Source organism: Fistularia commersonii, chromosome 36, assembly GCF_037954325.1.
Source record: "Fistularia commersonii isolate RoL2024-O1a breed Wild chromosome 36, RoL_Fcom_v1.0, whole genome shotgun sequence".
Taxonomy (NCBI): Eukaryota; Metazoa; Chordata; class Actinopteri; order Syngnathiformes; family Fistulariidae; genus Fistularia; species Fistularia commersonii.
In genome coordinates, this window is record NC_141319.1 from 7480632 (window position 1) to 7497376 (window position 16745).

At 54.6% G+C, this 16745-nt stretch overlaps 1 protein-coding gene across 3 annotated transcripts; it reads right to left on the reverse strand.

Moving 5' to 3' along the window:
• Positions 1-146: 146 nt before the first annotated feature.
• On the reverse strand, positions 147-5830 carry hsf2 (heat shock transcription factor 2). Of its 3 annotated transcripts, none has more exons than XM_086143195.1 (12): positions 5631-5830; positions 5170-5278; positions 4621-4748; positions 4328-4452; positions 3996-4071; positions 3859-3920; positions 3637-3700; positions 3382-3545; positions 2811-3074; positions 2077-2179; positions 1914-1977; positions 147-1801 (listed from the first exon to the last, which is right to left on the reverse strand). In XM_086143195.1, the coding sequence occupies exons 1-12, from the start codon at positions 5721-5723 to the stop codon at positions 1482-1484; spliced, it is 1572 nt and encodes a 523-aa protein (XP_085999321.1). In that variant the 5' UTR covers positions 5724-5830; the 3' UTR covers positions 147-1481. The 3 variants fall into 3 exon arrangements, with proteins under 3 accessions (XP_085999321.1, XP_085999320.1, XP_085999322.1); XM_086143194.1 differs by having other exon boundaries at positions 3622-3700; XM_086143196.1 differs by lacking the exon at positions 2811-3074 and having other exon boundaries at positions 3622-3700.
• Positions 5831-16745: the final 10915 nt, after the last annotated feature.

The following is a 16745-nucleotide window of genomic DNA, read 5'->3' on the forward strand; positions in this document are numbered from 1 at the left end:
TGGCTGGAATCCACTCCAGATCTGCTTTTATTTGATCTTTTATTGATATAACTTTATCCAGCAGACTTGGTGTTAGGAGCCTTTATAAAAGCACCGTGCAGACCTGGTGCTGGACCTCCTGACTCCAAGAGAAGACCTGCACCTGCTTTCATCCTGGTTTCAGACATTTATTGTGAACAGCCATTTTGGGAAAACACGACAAATAACCGAACGCATGAAAAAGCACAAGAAACTTCAAAATTATTGCTTAACCGAAGCAAATCAAAAGTGTATCTGACGGACAAAGTCAGCTTTCGTGTTTTGTGGCAGATGTTTGAAATGTGACTTTACAAAAAAAAATATATACGCAGTATAACCTCACTGAGATGCAGAGGACAGTTCAGTAAACGACGACATGACTTTGACCTGCAGAAGGCGATCCGACAGACCGAACACCCGCTTCCATTCTGAGCGCCGTCAAACCCAGACTTCCCTCTGATAACCCATGAACTGGACGAGGAAAGGTCTCGTCAGCGAAATTGGACCGATTTGTGGGAGCGGGTGAGAGGCTGGCAGAAAAACCGTCAACTGAGCCGCCGCACCCGTGTGATCCACACTCGTGCACATCTGGAGCCAGAAGATACGGAGAGCGGCGAGTCCACCTGCTCTGCGGAGACGGGAAATGCAAACACATGATCCTGGTGAGTTCCGCTGGAACATGCTGCGGCACCAAGCTCCGTCTCTTTACATTCACCTCACTTTTTTTTGCACATTCGCTCGGCGGTCAATCGTCCCGCGCAGCCCGACTCCCGACATCCGCACGTAGAAACACGCCGCTGTCGCTTGGTCGCAAGCGTAGCAAAAGTAAAACAGACAAACGGGGGAAAAAAAAAAAAAAAACATTTGAATAAATAGACTTTTAAGAAAAACGAACAAAAACGTTCAGTCTGTTAACGCAGGTCAGGTGCTTCCTGATGACGACGGTGGCGTGGACGTTGAGGACGCCGTCCGTTCTGGGGGGTTCGGGGCGAGTCGGCCGCAGTTTGTGCCTTTCCGTTCAACGGCGTTAAAAGACGGAGGAGACGAGTCTCTCGGCAGGACGGCCCGAGACCCGATGGACCGCGGTTTGGATGGAAACACTGCTGGCTTTCAGGACGGCGGATCCCGTCCCGGCGTCGGATCCAGCAGCGAGGCCGGCTCGGGGGGACGGGCCGGCCGAGGCCACACTTCTAAAGAGGATCCCCGTTACAAACAACCGTTCGAGTGAAGAAGTCATGATCTTCTTGAGACTTCCAGAAGCGTCTTCTGCGGCCGCCTCTGGAGCCGAGCGGCAAATTTCATAGCGGCCCGTCGTCGGACACGTGATTGCGGCTCTGCGTCCGTCGGGCACGGAAACGAGGGAAGCGACCCCGACCCAAACTCTTCCTCGGACCGACCGGCGAAAGGCACAAAGCGCGGCCGTCCCGTTTTCCCGGAGGAGAACCGGCGGCTCGGCCCGCCGCTCACACCCGGTCCAGCTCGCAGGCGGCGTCCGGCGCTCCGGGGCTCAGTTCGCACAGGTAGAAGAGGGTCTCCTCGCTGGCCTCCGCCTCCGTCAGCGGCTCCAGGCGGATGAGCGAGCTGCGGCCCGCCTGCTTGGCCTCCGGGCCCGAGTCCAGGAGGTCCGACGGCGGCTCCGCCTCCACCGAGGGGCCGGACGGGAGCGGCGGCGGCGAGTGGGACGAGCCCACGCCGCCCATGGCCAGCTCCAGCTCCGGAGACGGGCCGCAGCCGTCCAGGAAGGCCAGCAGCGGGCAGGACGTGTACTGGATCAGCTGCTTGTCTGCGCGCACACACACACACACACACACACACACACACACGGATGATACATGAGGTCCGGACAAGAAGATGTGGTCCTTCAGAAGGACGAGGACGTTCCTCCGTGTTCTCACCCGTGTGCGCCTCCTCCGTCCTGCCTCGGCTCAGCTGCGCTGCGTTCTCTTTGGACAGGTTCTCCTGCGGGACAGGGAGGAGTCAAACATCTCCTCGCCGTGTTCACACCGACCATCATCTTCACCGCTACGTGCACCCGTGAGTCCCGCAGGGTCACCTTACCTCCACGCTGCCGAAGTCGGCGCTGAACTGCTTCCCGCAGAGCATGGCCTGGAAGTCCTCCAGGCTGCAGTCGATGCTGTCCAGGTAGTCCATCAGCTCCATCCTGCGCCCACACACACACACACACACACAAGCACACACACATGAAAATACTTTCCCCTGCAATGGCAGCGCCCCCCCGTGGACAAACATATCAGCCGCGTTGTGTGTCGTATCAAGGGCGAGCTCGGGCGTCACCGTGGAAACAAGCGCTCAGCAATCGTACAGGCTGACTGTTGTGTGTGTGTGTGTGTGTGTGCGCGCGTTGTGAACGGTTGCCAAGGAAACCCCTCAGGGTTAATGTTTGCAGTAAGACAAGAGACAGAACTAAATCGGTGTCGCGCCCCCCCGACCCCCCCGCGATGGGCCGAACCATTTTCCGCTGCACGATGTCATCAAATCCACCCGTCCTTCAACGCTACCTCGCCTCTGGATTCTCCTCCCCCTCTTCAACCCTCTAGTTCTCCCTGCACCGAACAATGTTTGCTAGCTAGCTTCCTGCGGCCTGGAGGACTGAGGTGCATCTTGGAAGAGGTGGAGGCAGAAGTTCTGCCCCCCTGGAAGCCTCTGGCTGGAAGCCGGCTCGCTCAGAGCTGCTCTCTGAGCTGTGCTTCCTGTCTTGGGTCGCCTCTTCTGGAGGTGTGTGTGTGCACGTGTGCACGAGGCCGATGCCGCGCTCCACCTGGTGCACTTACTTGCCCAGCAGGTTGATGTTCTGCGATATGGCCCCGCTCTCTTTCAGGATGGAGTCCATCAGCTTGACGGGGTCCTCCACGCTCAGTCCGGAGGGCTTGTTGAGCCGCAGGGCGCCGCTGGCCGGGCCGCCGCCCCGCGCGGCCTCGCCCGCCGTGCAAAGCGCCGCCTCCGTCTGCCGGTCGTCCTCGGAGCAGGCGGCGCTCGGCTCGCTCTCCGGCGGCGGCCCGCACGAGTCTAGTTCCACCTCGACAATTTCCACCTCGCTGAGGGAAGTCATGGAGACGGAGACACAGGATGTATCGCACGCTTCGGCGAGAGGCGGGGCTCGACTCGGCGAGTCAGCCGTCGGTCACAGGGCCGCACGGACGCACCGGCCATTCACCCTCTCATTCACACCCACGGCACATCTAGTCTGCAGGGAACCCGCCGACCGTGTCTGGACGGCGGGAGGAAGACGGAGAACGCGGAGGTTCGGCAGAAAACCCGGTTGGATCCAGACCTCCTGGAGCTCATCGTCCGTCGTCCGAAGGAACAGTTGGGAGTATTTGAAGAGGAGAGCGGCCGACTCACCCCTGCTCGTACGGCCTGGGCGACCCCTCGCCGACCTCCGCCGTCACTTCCGCCACCTCGGCCACCTCGGCCGTCACCTCCGCCTCGTTCTCCGTCAGGTCGCAGATGACGACGTCTTCCGAAATCTCGGAGCCCTTCACGCCGTGCAGGCTACCCACGGGCGACTGAGGAAGAGGAAGCCCGCCGTCAAGTCTTCACAAGCCGCCTCCAGCGGCGGGCGGAGCTCGGCGGGACGCTCACCTGCTCCACACACACCTTGTCGTCGTACATCTGGTGGATGTACTTGGGCTTCTTCCCGTTGCTGTTCATCAGGATGGGCCTGGCGGGCAGAAACGGACATTCGGCGACAGAAGAAGGAACCCGGCGACGAACCCCAGCAGATCCCGGCCCTTCGGGGCCTGAGCTGCCGGGACGGAGCGCCGCCGCGACGCTCGGACGCTTCGGAGAACTCCGGTCCAGCCATGACCTCAGACTCACCTTTTGCGCTTGAGGTTTAGGATGTGGTTGTTCTGGACCAGCGTGACGATGAAGTGGATCAGCTGCGAGGCAGGACAAGGAGGGAGAAGTTCATTTTCCCGTCGTGCTACTCGCCGTCGCTATGGTTACTGCCTCACCTTCTTGACCAGCTGCTGCTGGTGGGCGTGCTTCTGCCTCAGGTCGGAGATCTCCGTCCACAGGGCTTCGTTCTCCCTGAAACACAAAGCGTCAGCTTCGGTAGCCTGAACTCTGGCACCCGGTCGATCCCGAAAGGCCACCGACATCGGTCCTCACACAAATGCTCCATCGTGTGCATGTTTGTGTGTGTGTGTGTGTGTGTGTGTGTGTGTGTGTGTGTGTGTGTGTGTGTGTGTGTGTGTGTGTGTGTGTGTGTGTGTGTGTGTGTGTGTGTGTGTGTGTGTGTGTGTGTGTGTGTGTGTGTGTGTGTACAGGGACCGCGCGTGAGTACCTCTTCAGGGTGGCCAGCCGCACGTCGATGTTCTCCTGCTTGCTGTGGACGTTCTGCACGCTGGCCAGGATCTTGGACAGGTCCTCCTGCCGGATCTTGCTCTCCTCGGGCCGAGTGTTGGACACCTGAAAGACGGACCCGGCCGTGAGCCAGGGATACTTCTGCACTCGTAAACCACGAGGAACCGAGAACGCGTGTCTCGGTGGTGAGACGGACTGAAGGAGGAAATGACACGGCGACACGGACGGAAGTCGTCATGACAACAACAGCGCCGCCAGGGAGGAGACCCCCACCTTCCTCTTGATGTTCTCCAGCAGGTCGTCCTGGCCGTGTTTGAAGTACGCGTGCTGGAACTCCACGGGGCCGTCTCTCTCCTGCTTCACGATGCCAGAGTCGATGTGCATCACCTTGCGGAATCCATCTGGACACACACACATTTTATTACTCTTGCTATCGCCATGGTGATTAAGCATACCGCTGACAATGAATCCATTACATTACATTGCATTTGGCAGACGCTTTTATCCAAAGCGACTTACAATAGAGGAAATAGAATCCAATCTGCCTCAAGCTTAAAAATGACAACCAACATTCTGTCGGATTTGCTCAAATGTTTACAAACATCTTCTGGATGGGGATAACCGGCAAACCTCCGAGTCACTAGACGGGCCCACATCTGACCCTATCTTTATTTTGATTTTTGTGTCACTTCTGGAACGATGCAGCTCCGTCACCGCTCCCGATCACCAAACCACCACCGACACCAGGTGTGATGATTGGGGGCGTCTGAACCTGCTGGAGCTCCTCAGCCGAGCAGAAGTTCTGCAGGACGCGCTCCTTACACATGTTGAGCTGCCGGATGAAGCTGGCCATGTTGTTGTGCTTGAAGAACTTTGGCAGGATCTCCTTGGCGAAGCGCTGCTCGTCCAGCACCAGGAAGCTGTTACCCTCCTGGAGAGGCGGCGGCGGGGGAGAAGATGGAAAACACACCTTAAAGACGTGTGGAAGAACCCGCACCCTTCCATCCCCCGCTGAGTGCAACGCTAACCCGCGGATGCACACTGAAAGGACGGGGGAGTTCCGGATTAGCTTCCGGCTAGCATAAGCTAACGGTCCGCTGGAGCGCTTCGAGCGGAGCGGGCGGCGGAGCCCCCGCGTCCCCCCGTGGGGCGAAGCCAACCCCCGGCTACCCACCCACCCCACGCCACGCCGGGTCACGTCGTGAGCTAGCTATCCGACAAGCCGTCCGCTAGCATTCGCTAGCCCGGCCAACTGCCATGCTAACGGCCGCCGTCGACGCTACCTGGCTCCAGCAGATGAACTCGTTGGTGTCCGCGTCCTCCACCAGCGTCCACAGCTTGGTGAGGAAAGCCGGGACGTTCGAGTTGTGCTTCATCGCGGAGACTCGACCCGGTTTTCCGACTTGTCGACGGTGCGCAGCGGTTAGCCGTCCGGAGCCCCCTCTTCGGACCAGAAGCTAGCGGAGCCTCAGCAGCGTCGGAGCAAAAACACCATTGGCTGTGGCGACTTCCGGTAGCGAAGGACGGCAGCTGATTGGTCGAGAGGTGAGTTTACGTAACGTCGCTCACATGGAGCTTCCATGCAAACACATGGAAAAAAGAGGAAAAGAAGAAGGTCGCGTCACACCGATGGAAGGAGGTGAAGTCACCCCGCCTTAAAATGTTTAAATAGAATACCGAGTCGGATTCACTGACCGATAAAGAAACACAACAACAACAACACAACGTGTGCGTCGCAGTGTAAACACAGCGTTGCTCAGTGTTTACTGACGCCCTCTAGTGGTGGAAAGTGGTAATGCAGCAACGACTGCATTGCTATGAAATGGTGTGTGTGTGTGTGTGTGTTTGTGTCGTACAACAGCAACAAAAATGCACTGGAAAGTATGGGAGTGAAGGCTAGCTGCTGCTAAGAAGCACGTGTGTGTGTTTGAGTAGGACCTGAGTGGAACGGTGAGGCTCCAGTGGCTGGAGGTGCAGAAGGTGTGTTTCCACGGGTGGAGAAACAGAAGAGGGACGGTGAAGGAACGGGGATGCTGAGGTTGGAGCTGTATGGCTGGAGGTCTCGAGAGGAGGTTCAGGATGGAGCAGGTGTGAGCTCCTCGCATGCAGAGTTCTTCTCTTGAAGGATCTTCTCGTTTCTTGTGCAGTCTTAAATGCAGAAACGCTCATTCCCGAAAGCGTCCGTCCATCACGTGTCCACTAGATGTCAGCCGTGCACCGCGGAAGCGCACCGACCCGACCCGGGTGCCTCGGGTTCAGGTCTGACCTCGGCTTCCGTCCCGATCACATGGCGGCTAATCTGAGGGTTTTCCTCACGGCGGAAGGTCCTTCTCAGACCATCGGGGAACCGCTGAAGTCCAGGGGATTAGTTGAACCCGGATCAGAGACGAGCTTTGATTGTCTCCGGCAGACACATGACCAGGCCCCACATACGAGCCGTTCGCAGATCCCTCACCACGGGGAGTCACATGGAGACCACATCTCAGGGGGGTTCCAGGCGTCCGTGTCCTTCTGTGTGATCCCGTCCGGAACGGAACCCATTGGAAAGTCTTTGGTTTACCGCCAGAAGGTTCTCGTAGGAGAACCTTCCTGAGGCTTCAGGTATGGACTCTTGCTGGGTTCTCTGGAGGTTTTGCATCTTCTCCCTCTGTTAAAAAGCAGTCGTTTGGACCATCGAGGTCTCCAATGTGTCTGTCGGCGTGACGTCCATGTCTGATGGACCGCTCATACCGAAGCGGCGACCAGATGGTCGGACCTCACTCGCATTTTGGGCTCCTACTTCCGGAGAACCCAATGGAGGCTCAGAATAACCTCATGATTATGTTAAAGGAGAGGCCGTGAGATTCTCCAAAAACCCTGGAAGAACCCTGAGGAACCCTAGCAGACACTGGAAGAACATGGAGACTCCACACACAAAGACTCCCTGTGGGAATCCAACCAAGGACCTTCTCGCTGTGAGGAGGAAGGGCTAACGTGCTAAAGCTAGCACCCTTAGCCTCAGGGGGCACTTTGACTGGAGCCTCCGTGCTAAAGCGCCGGGTTCCTCTGAGGAGAGCTCCACCCTGTCCTCCACCCTTTTCTTCTCGCAGGGTTCCTCACCCTCAAACCAAAGCGCACCCTCTCTCAACCGCCATCAGATTTTCCTCACAATATCTGATGGAACCGCGTACCTTCTGGCGGAAGCGCTAACGGTTTTTGCGTTTGCGTTGACGCTCACCCGCGTGCCGGCACCATCTCAAGTGACCTAGAAATGGGCGTACAATGGTGTGTGTGTGTGTGTGTGTGTGTGTGTGTGTGTGGACGGGGAGCAGATAGTTCTGTCCAGGCGGTCCAGGGCGTCCGCGGCCGGCCAGCCATCACGGCGGAGCGAGGCTGACAAGCCAGGAGCTAATTGGACGGGGGGGCGCGTTACATCAAAAGGCGTCACCGGCGCCTTTAAAATGGCAATAATTAGGGCTTTTTTTTCAGCGCCTGGGAGATTATGGATCTGGGGGGGCGTCAGAGCGCGTTACGCCGGCCGCCATGACACGAGGGGGCGGGGGGGTGATGTCACGCTGCACGAGTTAAACGCCTTTTACAGTAATTCTACGGTGAAGGAGCTGCTTGTTATCTGGAAAGAAGGGGCCACGTCCCTTCCTTGGAGGCCTTCGCAGTCCACCGCGGGGTCCGAGGCGTGAACCTCAAGGTTCTCCTGCGGATCCCGGGTGTCTTCGGCCGGTGTGTCGCCCACCGATGGCTTGGGTTCGCCGTCTGATTCTGGAATTTGCCGTTTTGCGAGCGAACGTTGGACTTCGGGGTGTCGTCGGCGTCGAAACCGACCGCTCAAGTTGCGAGAGGGTCGCTTTCCAGATCGGGAGATCGGCGTGGATGATCCACAGGAGCTTCGTGGTCCCTTAGTGTTTGTGTGGTTCTGCCAGGTTCTCCGCAGGGTTCCCAACATGGGGTTCCTCTTGAAAAGTCAGAGTTCCTGTAGTCTTCCATTGGGTTCTTCAGACGGAGAAACGTAATGAAGAGCCCAGAAGACCCATTCATCCATGTTATTTTTAGGCATACAACTCCTCACCCTCTGGTCCCCAAGCCACGTGGAGATACTTCCATTCACCTTCTCATTCCCAAGCCATTGCAGCTGGACAGGTGGTTTGGGTCAAACCTGTGTGAGAAGGTCAGGGGGTGGAGAACTTCAACATGAGTCCACCTGCCACCTCACCCCCCCGCAGACACTCCGGCGTCCTTCGCCTGCATCCACAGGTGTGTCTTCTGGTGGCTGTGGACGCCTCAGGGAGGAGATCTGGTTCATGCAGGTTCCACGTTCATAAGTCCAACCTTCTGGATCTCCCGCGGCGGTTCAAGATGATGCCAGGAGCTGCGGGGGTGTGTGTCGAACTGTTCCTGACCTGACCAATCATGACCCCCTCCACACACACACACACACACACACACAACCTAGACTTGGAAGAAGCAGACTTTTTCCACTAGGTGTTGAAGTTGGACGTTGGTTTTATGGCCGTTGTTCTCCTCGGCTACTTGAACCAGTCTAAAACAAAACGCCGCCGCCATCGGCAGCTTCATTCGGCCATTCAGGTACACACACACACACACACACACACACACACACACACTCCCAAACATTTGTGCTGTGGAATCCTGGAGGTCCTTCAGACTCGCCGGGAACACGGGGTTTGCGGAGGTTAGTAAGCTCCGCCCCCTCGCACCCAGAAGCTCCCTGATTGGCGGGGACCTCCTATGCATGGGGTCTCCATGTTCTTCCAGCATCTCCACGGGCTTCCTCTCCAAAACGTACCCCTGTATTTTCTAGGTGTCAATCTATTTGATTGACAGCTCATGCAGATTAAGCCCCGCCCCCTGGGAGCTCCTCCAGAACCTCCTCCTGAACCTCCATCTCCACCGAGGAGTTTTAAAGCTTTTCTGCCGCTAGCAACAGCGCTAACGGATGGCGTGGATTCTGGACCGCCGTCCGCCCCCCCGCTGGCTCCGCCGGCGCCAATTCTTTCGCCGCTACGCAAAAACGCAGGTGGTCCCGAGGTGGAGGTGCTGGAGATGCAGGAGCATTTCCAGACGAACACCTCACCTTCTGGACAGGATACCATCGGACGCAGAGGTGTGATGGTAGTGGGTGCACGTGGCTTTGATTGTTTGTGTGTGTGTGTGTGTGTGTGTGTGTGTGTGTGTGTGTGTGTGTGTGTGTGTGTGCGCCCCCAAATTCCTCGCTGGCGGAAACAAGGGTTTTAATGGAAATGCAAAGCAGATCAAAGATTAGGGAAATAAAAAAAAAAAAAGCTTTCCACTGGCAGGTTTGCTCTGAGAAGATGCTGACGTCACCCTGGACGTTCCCTCAGAGAAGGTGTTTGGAATCAGGGCTCGGGTTCGGTATCCGGCGTCCACCAGATGTGAGCTCACCTGTCTGCTCGGGTTTACGTGCAGGATCCAGGATCGGACCCGGAGCTCGCTGGAGGATCTTCTGCAGGTTCTGGAAGGTCAGATGACGGAGAAGATCTGATTCTGTTGGTCGGGAAGCTGGAAGGTTCTGACCCGGGGATCTCGTGTTCGCCACCTTCATGGAAGGCCGTCCAAAGGCGCGACCGATTGGATGTTTCTATTTGATTGACGGGCGACCGGTCAGTTTAAGCCCCGCCCCTCACGCCGGTGACAGCAGGGATCTGCTCGCAGAAGAACATGGAGAGAAGTGTTTTAGAACAGAGGGGAACGTTCCTCCAGCACCTCCTCGGGGGATGGAACCCTCCCCTCGGACCCGGAGGGTTCTGGACCCTTCTGGGCCCCCGGCGGCACCAGGGGCCCAGAAGGGTGCTATTTAGGACGTAAACAAGCAGTGTGTCTCTGGGCTAACGTTTGGCCAGAGGATAAGAGAGGGTCTGTTCACTGCTGTGTGTGTGTGTGTGTGTGTGTGTGTGTGTGAGGGGGGGTCGTTTCAGGCCTCAGTTGCTACTTTGTTGTCCTCCATCCTGTGTGTGTGCCAAGAGGGCTTGTGTGCAGATGGATGCTGGAATCCTCGCCTCCGTTGAGTCACGACTCCTCCGGTGCCTTCAATGACTCCTGGTCGTCCATGTTGTTGGTACCGTCTCCTTCTTCACGTGTGCAGACGGACAATCGAACCTCTCCTACGGTGCGTTCAATGACTCCTGGCGCTTTCACCGACGACTCCTATGCATTCAATGACTCCTCCGAGCCCTCTGGTGTGTTCACGGACTCTTCCACTGCGTTCACTGAGCTCTCTGGCGCATTCATGGACCCCTACGGTGCGTTCATGGACGCCTCCGAGTCATCATCAACCCCTCTGTGGCGTTCACTGACCCGTTTGGTGCATTCACTGACTCCTCCAAATCATCGTCCACCCCGCCGGTGCGTTTACTGACCCCTCCGGTTCGTTCACAAACTCTTCTGATCCATCGTCGACCCCTCCGGTGCGTTCATGGACACTTCCAGTGCGTTCACTGACCCCTCTGGTGCGTTCATGGACTCTTCTGAGCCATCATCGACCCCTCCAGTGCGTTCATGGACTCTTCCGATGCGTTCACTGACCCCTCCAGTGTGTTCATGGACTCTTCCAGTGTGTTCATGGACTCTTCCAGTGTGTTCATGGACTCTTCCAGTGTGTTCATGGACTCTTCCAATGCGTTCACTCCCCCCTCTGGTGCGTTCATGGACTCTTCTGAGCCACCATCGACCCCCCCGGTGCGTTCATGGACTCTTCCGATGCGTTCACTGACTCCCGATCCATCCACCCTGCAGTTGAATTTTCACAAGAAGGCATTTGGATGCTGCGTTGTTTCTGCGCCCCCCATCGGTCGGGCGCCTCCCTCCCCTCCCAGTTCATAGCGGCGAGCGCCATCTTGGCGTCCGTGGGTCCGTCGGTGCACGTGTTGCGTCCGTCCCGCTCCGCCTCTCCGCCGCACAAATGTTCCATTCTCTCAAGCAGCGATTAGATGACGGAGGCACATAAATGGAGTTTACGGCTTTGGCAGTGGCGGCGCCCCCGGACCGGCAGTACACGTGTAATGTGGCTAAAACCTGCGTCCATAAACGAAGCAAGAACTTCACGGGGACCAATTAAAGGGAATGGCAGCTTTGTTTCGCGGCGTTAATGTTTTTTCTATTCCTAAGTGAACGTAATTGCCCCCCAATTTAGCCGGCTGTTAATTGGCAGCATGTGTGCGGAGGTGTTAATCCAATTAGAGCTGCAAATACCGCTAAGAATGTCACATCCAGAGCCGCTCCTCGGGGCTCAGCTCGAATTCCACCGCCGGATCGCACGCTTCTGCTGATCTGCTTTGGCAGGAAGTTGTTTTTTTGTTTTTTGTTTCTTTTTTTGCGGCGGCGCAGCGTTAATCTGACGGGAAGAGTCCCGCCCCCCATCGGCTCCTCGCTCCCCTCGGGCGGGCCGCTGGAGGCGGGGCTTAACCTGGTCTGATCGGCTGTCAATCAAGGGGGGGCGGGTGGAGAAACGGCCAGTCATTCACACCTGAGGACAATTCAATGAACCTGCTGACTGGAGTCGGACCGTTGGAAGGGAATGGGGAACCTGGAGAGAACGCCCAGAGAACTTGGACAGGAGAACGTGCAAAAAGCCAGGAGAGATTCCACCGTTGACCCTAGAACCATCCTTCTAAGTAGCAGCAGTTGTGACCACCTCACTGGTGGTGGTAACATCCATTCATGATCTACAACGCTGCCGAGACATACAAGTATGAACCCTGTCATTCACTTGCTGCAGAGACATACAAGTATGGACCCTGTCATTCACTTACTGTGGAGGCATACAAGTATGGACCCTCTCATTCACTTGCTGTAGAGACATACAAGTATGGACCCTCTCATTCACTTGCTGCGGAGGCATACAAGTATGGACCCTCTCATTCACTTGCTGTGGAGACATACAAGTATGGACCCTCTCATTCACTTGCTGTGGAGACATACAAGTATGGACCCTGTCATTCACGTGCTGTACAGACATACAAGTATAGGCCCTCTCACCCATGCTGGACCCTGAGAAACCCCACGCAGACACGGGGAGAACATGAAGACTCCACACAGAAAGATGGGAATCCAACCAGGGGACCCTCTGTGAGGCGGAAAGGCTAAAATGCTAAAGCTAGCACCCTCGGCCCCTCCAAAGCAGCACCAGGGGTCACTTTGACTGTAACCTCCGTGCTAAAGCTCCAAATCCCTTGTTGCCACCAAGAAGAAATCCATCAAGTCCTCCACCCTGTTCTTCTCACGAGTTCCTCACGCTCAGACCAAAACACACCCTGTCTCAACCGCCGTCTGACCGCGGCCATTGTGGCAGAATGGACCGGCCCGCTCCCCCCCTCCGGATCAAACCACTTTGCTTTCTCTTTTTTCTCCCTTTGTCATTTTCATTGTTTTCTCACGATTTACAATCTAGCGGGAGACGTGTAATGGTAACAAGATGTCTCCTCGGGGGCCTCCGTGGTGATGTTGACATTTTTTTCAAAATTTGAGCGCACACACACACACACAATCACAAAAGCAACAGTTTGACTGCAGTGAGTAATTAGAGAAGCCTCAAAGTGCAAGTCCATGAGAAGATCCTGGCTCTGTCGTGATGTGAGATGTTTTCAACTTTCGGGCGAACCTCTGTGTTTTCCTCGGGCGAAGGGACGAGGCACTGTCTGATGGCGTCGCCCGGGAAACGACAGCCGAGGGGTCATGCTGGATACGTAGCGGAGGTTCGGAGGTCCAGGTGTGATAGCTTTCTAGCTAGCTGCCGGGTACTTCCAGGCACCTGGGTCAGGAGGAGGCGAGCAGGCAGCCTTTAGACCAGACGGTGTGGGTTTGATCACCTCCTGTCAGCGTGCTGAGGGGACCTTGAGCAAGATGCTGAACCCCAAGTAGCTCCAGAGTGTATGCTTAGCGCCTTGCATGGCGCCTCTGCTCCTAACGGGGTCGATGGGCAAGTGTGTCCAGCTTTGAAAGTGTGAAAGCGCTACCTCAGTTGAGACCACTTAGCATTATGCTGCTAGTAGCGAGTTGGTAGCTGATATTATAGTGCTGCTAGTTATATGCCCCTAGTTGTATGCTACTAGCTATGTAGCATCTAGTATAAAAGAGGTTTGGAACACTAAAGCGTGAAAGTGCTACCGTTCACCATGGTAACACAGTACATGAGGTGATGCTAGCTTCCCTCTTCTGTTAGCTCTGCTAGCCTCACAGGTAAACGCCTCCTCCTAATGTCGGTCAGTGGCGGCGTTGCGACATGGCGGAGGCTCGCCTGCCCACCAGTGGCACAAAGCGGAATTTTGAGCAGCCGCAGAACAAATCATTTGGACTTTTTGTACCTTTTTAGTGGCCGTGAGAATCCCAAACCCGTTCATCTCCTCGGGGGAGGGAACAGCTTTTCTGGGCCCGCTGTTTGTAACCCAAACTTAAAGACGCCAGCTCTCCCCCGCAATTTCCAACCCGGGCACCGCAGCACGAACACCGGGGGTGGGGAATCCATTTTTCTTTTTTTTTGCCGCTGTCGACGCCGGCTGGATTGATGGCAGAAACTGAAAAACAACCCTGATAGCATGTCCTTCGAACGCAGGGACATTTCCTCCGTGTGGGACGCCGCCGCAGACTGAGCGCCCGGAAAAGCGTCCCGGACCTCCCAGCGTGTCGACCTGTATCTACACTTAGTCGCTACCCTGATTAGCTCCTTTCGCTACAACCGGTTAACCCCGTTAAGAGCGTTAGCGTGCCGCTAAAAGAGTGCTAAAAGAGTGCTAAAAGAGAACAAAAAAAAGGTTTGAGGACGTAATTAGATGTTTGCATGGTGGGAGGGTGCGCGTGCACGTGCCCTTGCTGGCGGCCGGTATATCTACGTTGCACATTTCGGGCTGCAGCTGGCTTGTTTTCTATCTGGCCCAGCGGATATGCACAATGACCCCGTAGCCTGCACTTATCAAGCTAGATGGGGGTGAAGGTTGGAGGACGAAGGTTCCCGTCGTTGTGGGAAACATCACGTCTCCGAGGCTTCCTGTATATTTACATTTCAAATCCCGTCCCACATGTCGTACGGCGTAGCTCGCCGCTGTAACCGGAGGCGGTGTGTGTGTGTGTGTGTGTGTGTGTGTGTGTGTGTGGGGGGGGGGGGGGGTCACTGTATATCTGTTTCTGGGTTATCCAGGATTAGCCGATATCAAGCAGGAGAGCACTTAACTCGGAGGCTCCGTGAAGGAGCCGGGGCCCCAAGCAGAGCTCCTTTCCCTGGGGACTGCGACCCCCCCGGGACAGTAATGAGTGGCTCCCACACAGAAACCACTGTGTTGAATAATTGACTGTAAACACTCAGGGAATGTTAATTAAGCCTCTCACACAACCAGATTCGCTGGGTAATTTTGTGCTGTGAGGAGAGGATGGGGTTGTGGGGGAGGTGGTGGTTGGGGGGGGACCTCACGCACTTTGTGTTTTTGTGCTTACCCTCCCCTTGACAAAAAAAAAAAAAAGAAAATGATGGAAGTTGCGGGGACTTTGACGTTTCCGGCTGCACGGTGGTCTCCTCCGAGGGAAGCACTCGGCGTGCTTCGGAGAGGCTGCAGCCTCTTCGGCCATACTTCAGCGGGGACGGGAAGAAGTTTGTTGTTTTTCTGCAAAACAAAGTTAGCAATGTTTCCCATCTTTGGTGACCCCGCCACACTGGTGCATGTGACACCGTAGGAGTGCTAAGGCACGCTACCACATGCTAAGCGCTACCGCATCAAAACAATGCTATCATGAGCTAAGTGCTACTATATCGAAGCAATGCTACCATGCGCTAAACCCTACTGTAACTCAGAAATGCTACCATATGCTAAACTGTACTGTATCCAAGCAATGATTCTGTATACAAGCAATGCTACCATGTGTTAAATGCTATGCTGGGCTACGCAGTGTGGAATGCTATTGGATGGTACTCTGTGCAAATGCTAATACATCTATGCGGTGCTACCATATGCTAAAGGCTACTATATCTAAGCAATGCAATCACGAGTGAAATGCTACTATAACTGAACAATGCTACCTAGTTTTAAACTGTTCTATATCCAAGCAATGCTGCCGTGTGCAAAATGATTCCGTATCCAAGCAATGCTAACGTGTTAAATGCCATACTGTGCTATGCAATGCTGAATGCAATTCCATGCTACCCTGTTTTAAATGGCACTATGTTTTAATAATGCTACCATGCGCTAATTGCTATGTCATGCTTCCCTGTGCAAAATGTTAACATATATAAGTAATTCTACAATGTACTAAATGTTAATCTATGTAGCAGTGCTACCACTGCTGTATGCTACGCCAGGCGACCATATGCTAAACGCTACTAATTTAAGCAAAGCCACCATGAGTAGAATGCTACTCAAACTAAGCAATGCTACTATGTGCTATATGGTATGCTATGTGACCCAGTACTGAATGCTACTTTATTGAAGCAGTGCTACCGTGTGCTTAATGCTGTTCCATGCTAACTTGAACAAAACTATATCTAAGCTATGCTACCATGTACTAAACTGTACTAAATCCAAGTAATTCTACCCCTCACAAAATGTTCCAACTGTATCCAAGTGATGCTACCGTATTATACATGCTACTATATCCAAGCAAAGCTACTATGTGCTAAATGTTGTTGCCTGCTATCCCTGTGTGAAATGCTAACATATGTAAGCAATGCTACCATTTGGTAAATGCTCTGCCATACTACCTTGTGCTTAATGCCACTCTATCTCAGAAGTGCTGCCATGCTAACCTGTGCTAAATACTGATGTAACTAACCAATGCTACCTTGTGCTAAATGCTCTGTTGTGCTATCCAGTGCTGAATGCTATCTTATTGAAGCAGTGCTACCATGTGCTGAATGCTGTTCATCGCTACCTTGAATGAAATGCCACTATATTGAAGCAATGCTATCATGCTCTAAATGCCATACCATGCTACCCTGTCCAAATGTTACCATATCCAAGCAATGCTGCCACGTGCTACATGTTATTGACTTCTATCCCTGTGCAAAATGCATATATATGCGAGCAAGGCTACCATTTGCTGAATGCTATGCCATGCTACCTTGTGTTTACCGCCACTATATACAGACAATGCTACCATGCTAACCTGTGCTAAATGAAAGCAATGCTCCATATGCTAAATGTTATGCCATGTTACCTTGTACTTAATGCTACTATGTCTTAGCAGTGCTGCCATGCTAAACTGTGCTAAATACTACTATGTCTGAGCAATGCTACCATGTGCTAAATGTTTTGCAATTCTACACTGTATGAAACGCTACTATGCAAGCAATGCTATAACGTCTGAAATGCTATGCCATGCTACCCACTGTGAAACGCTACCATAGATAAGCAATGCTACCATGAGCTAAATGTTATGCCATG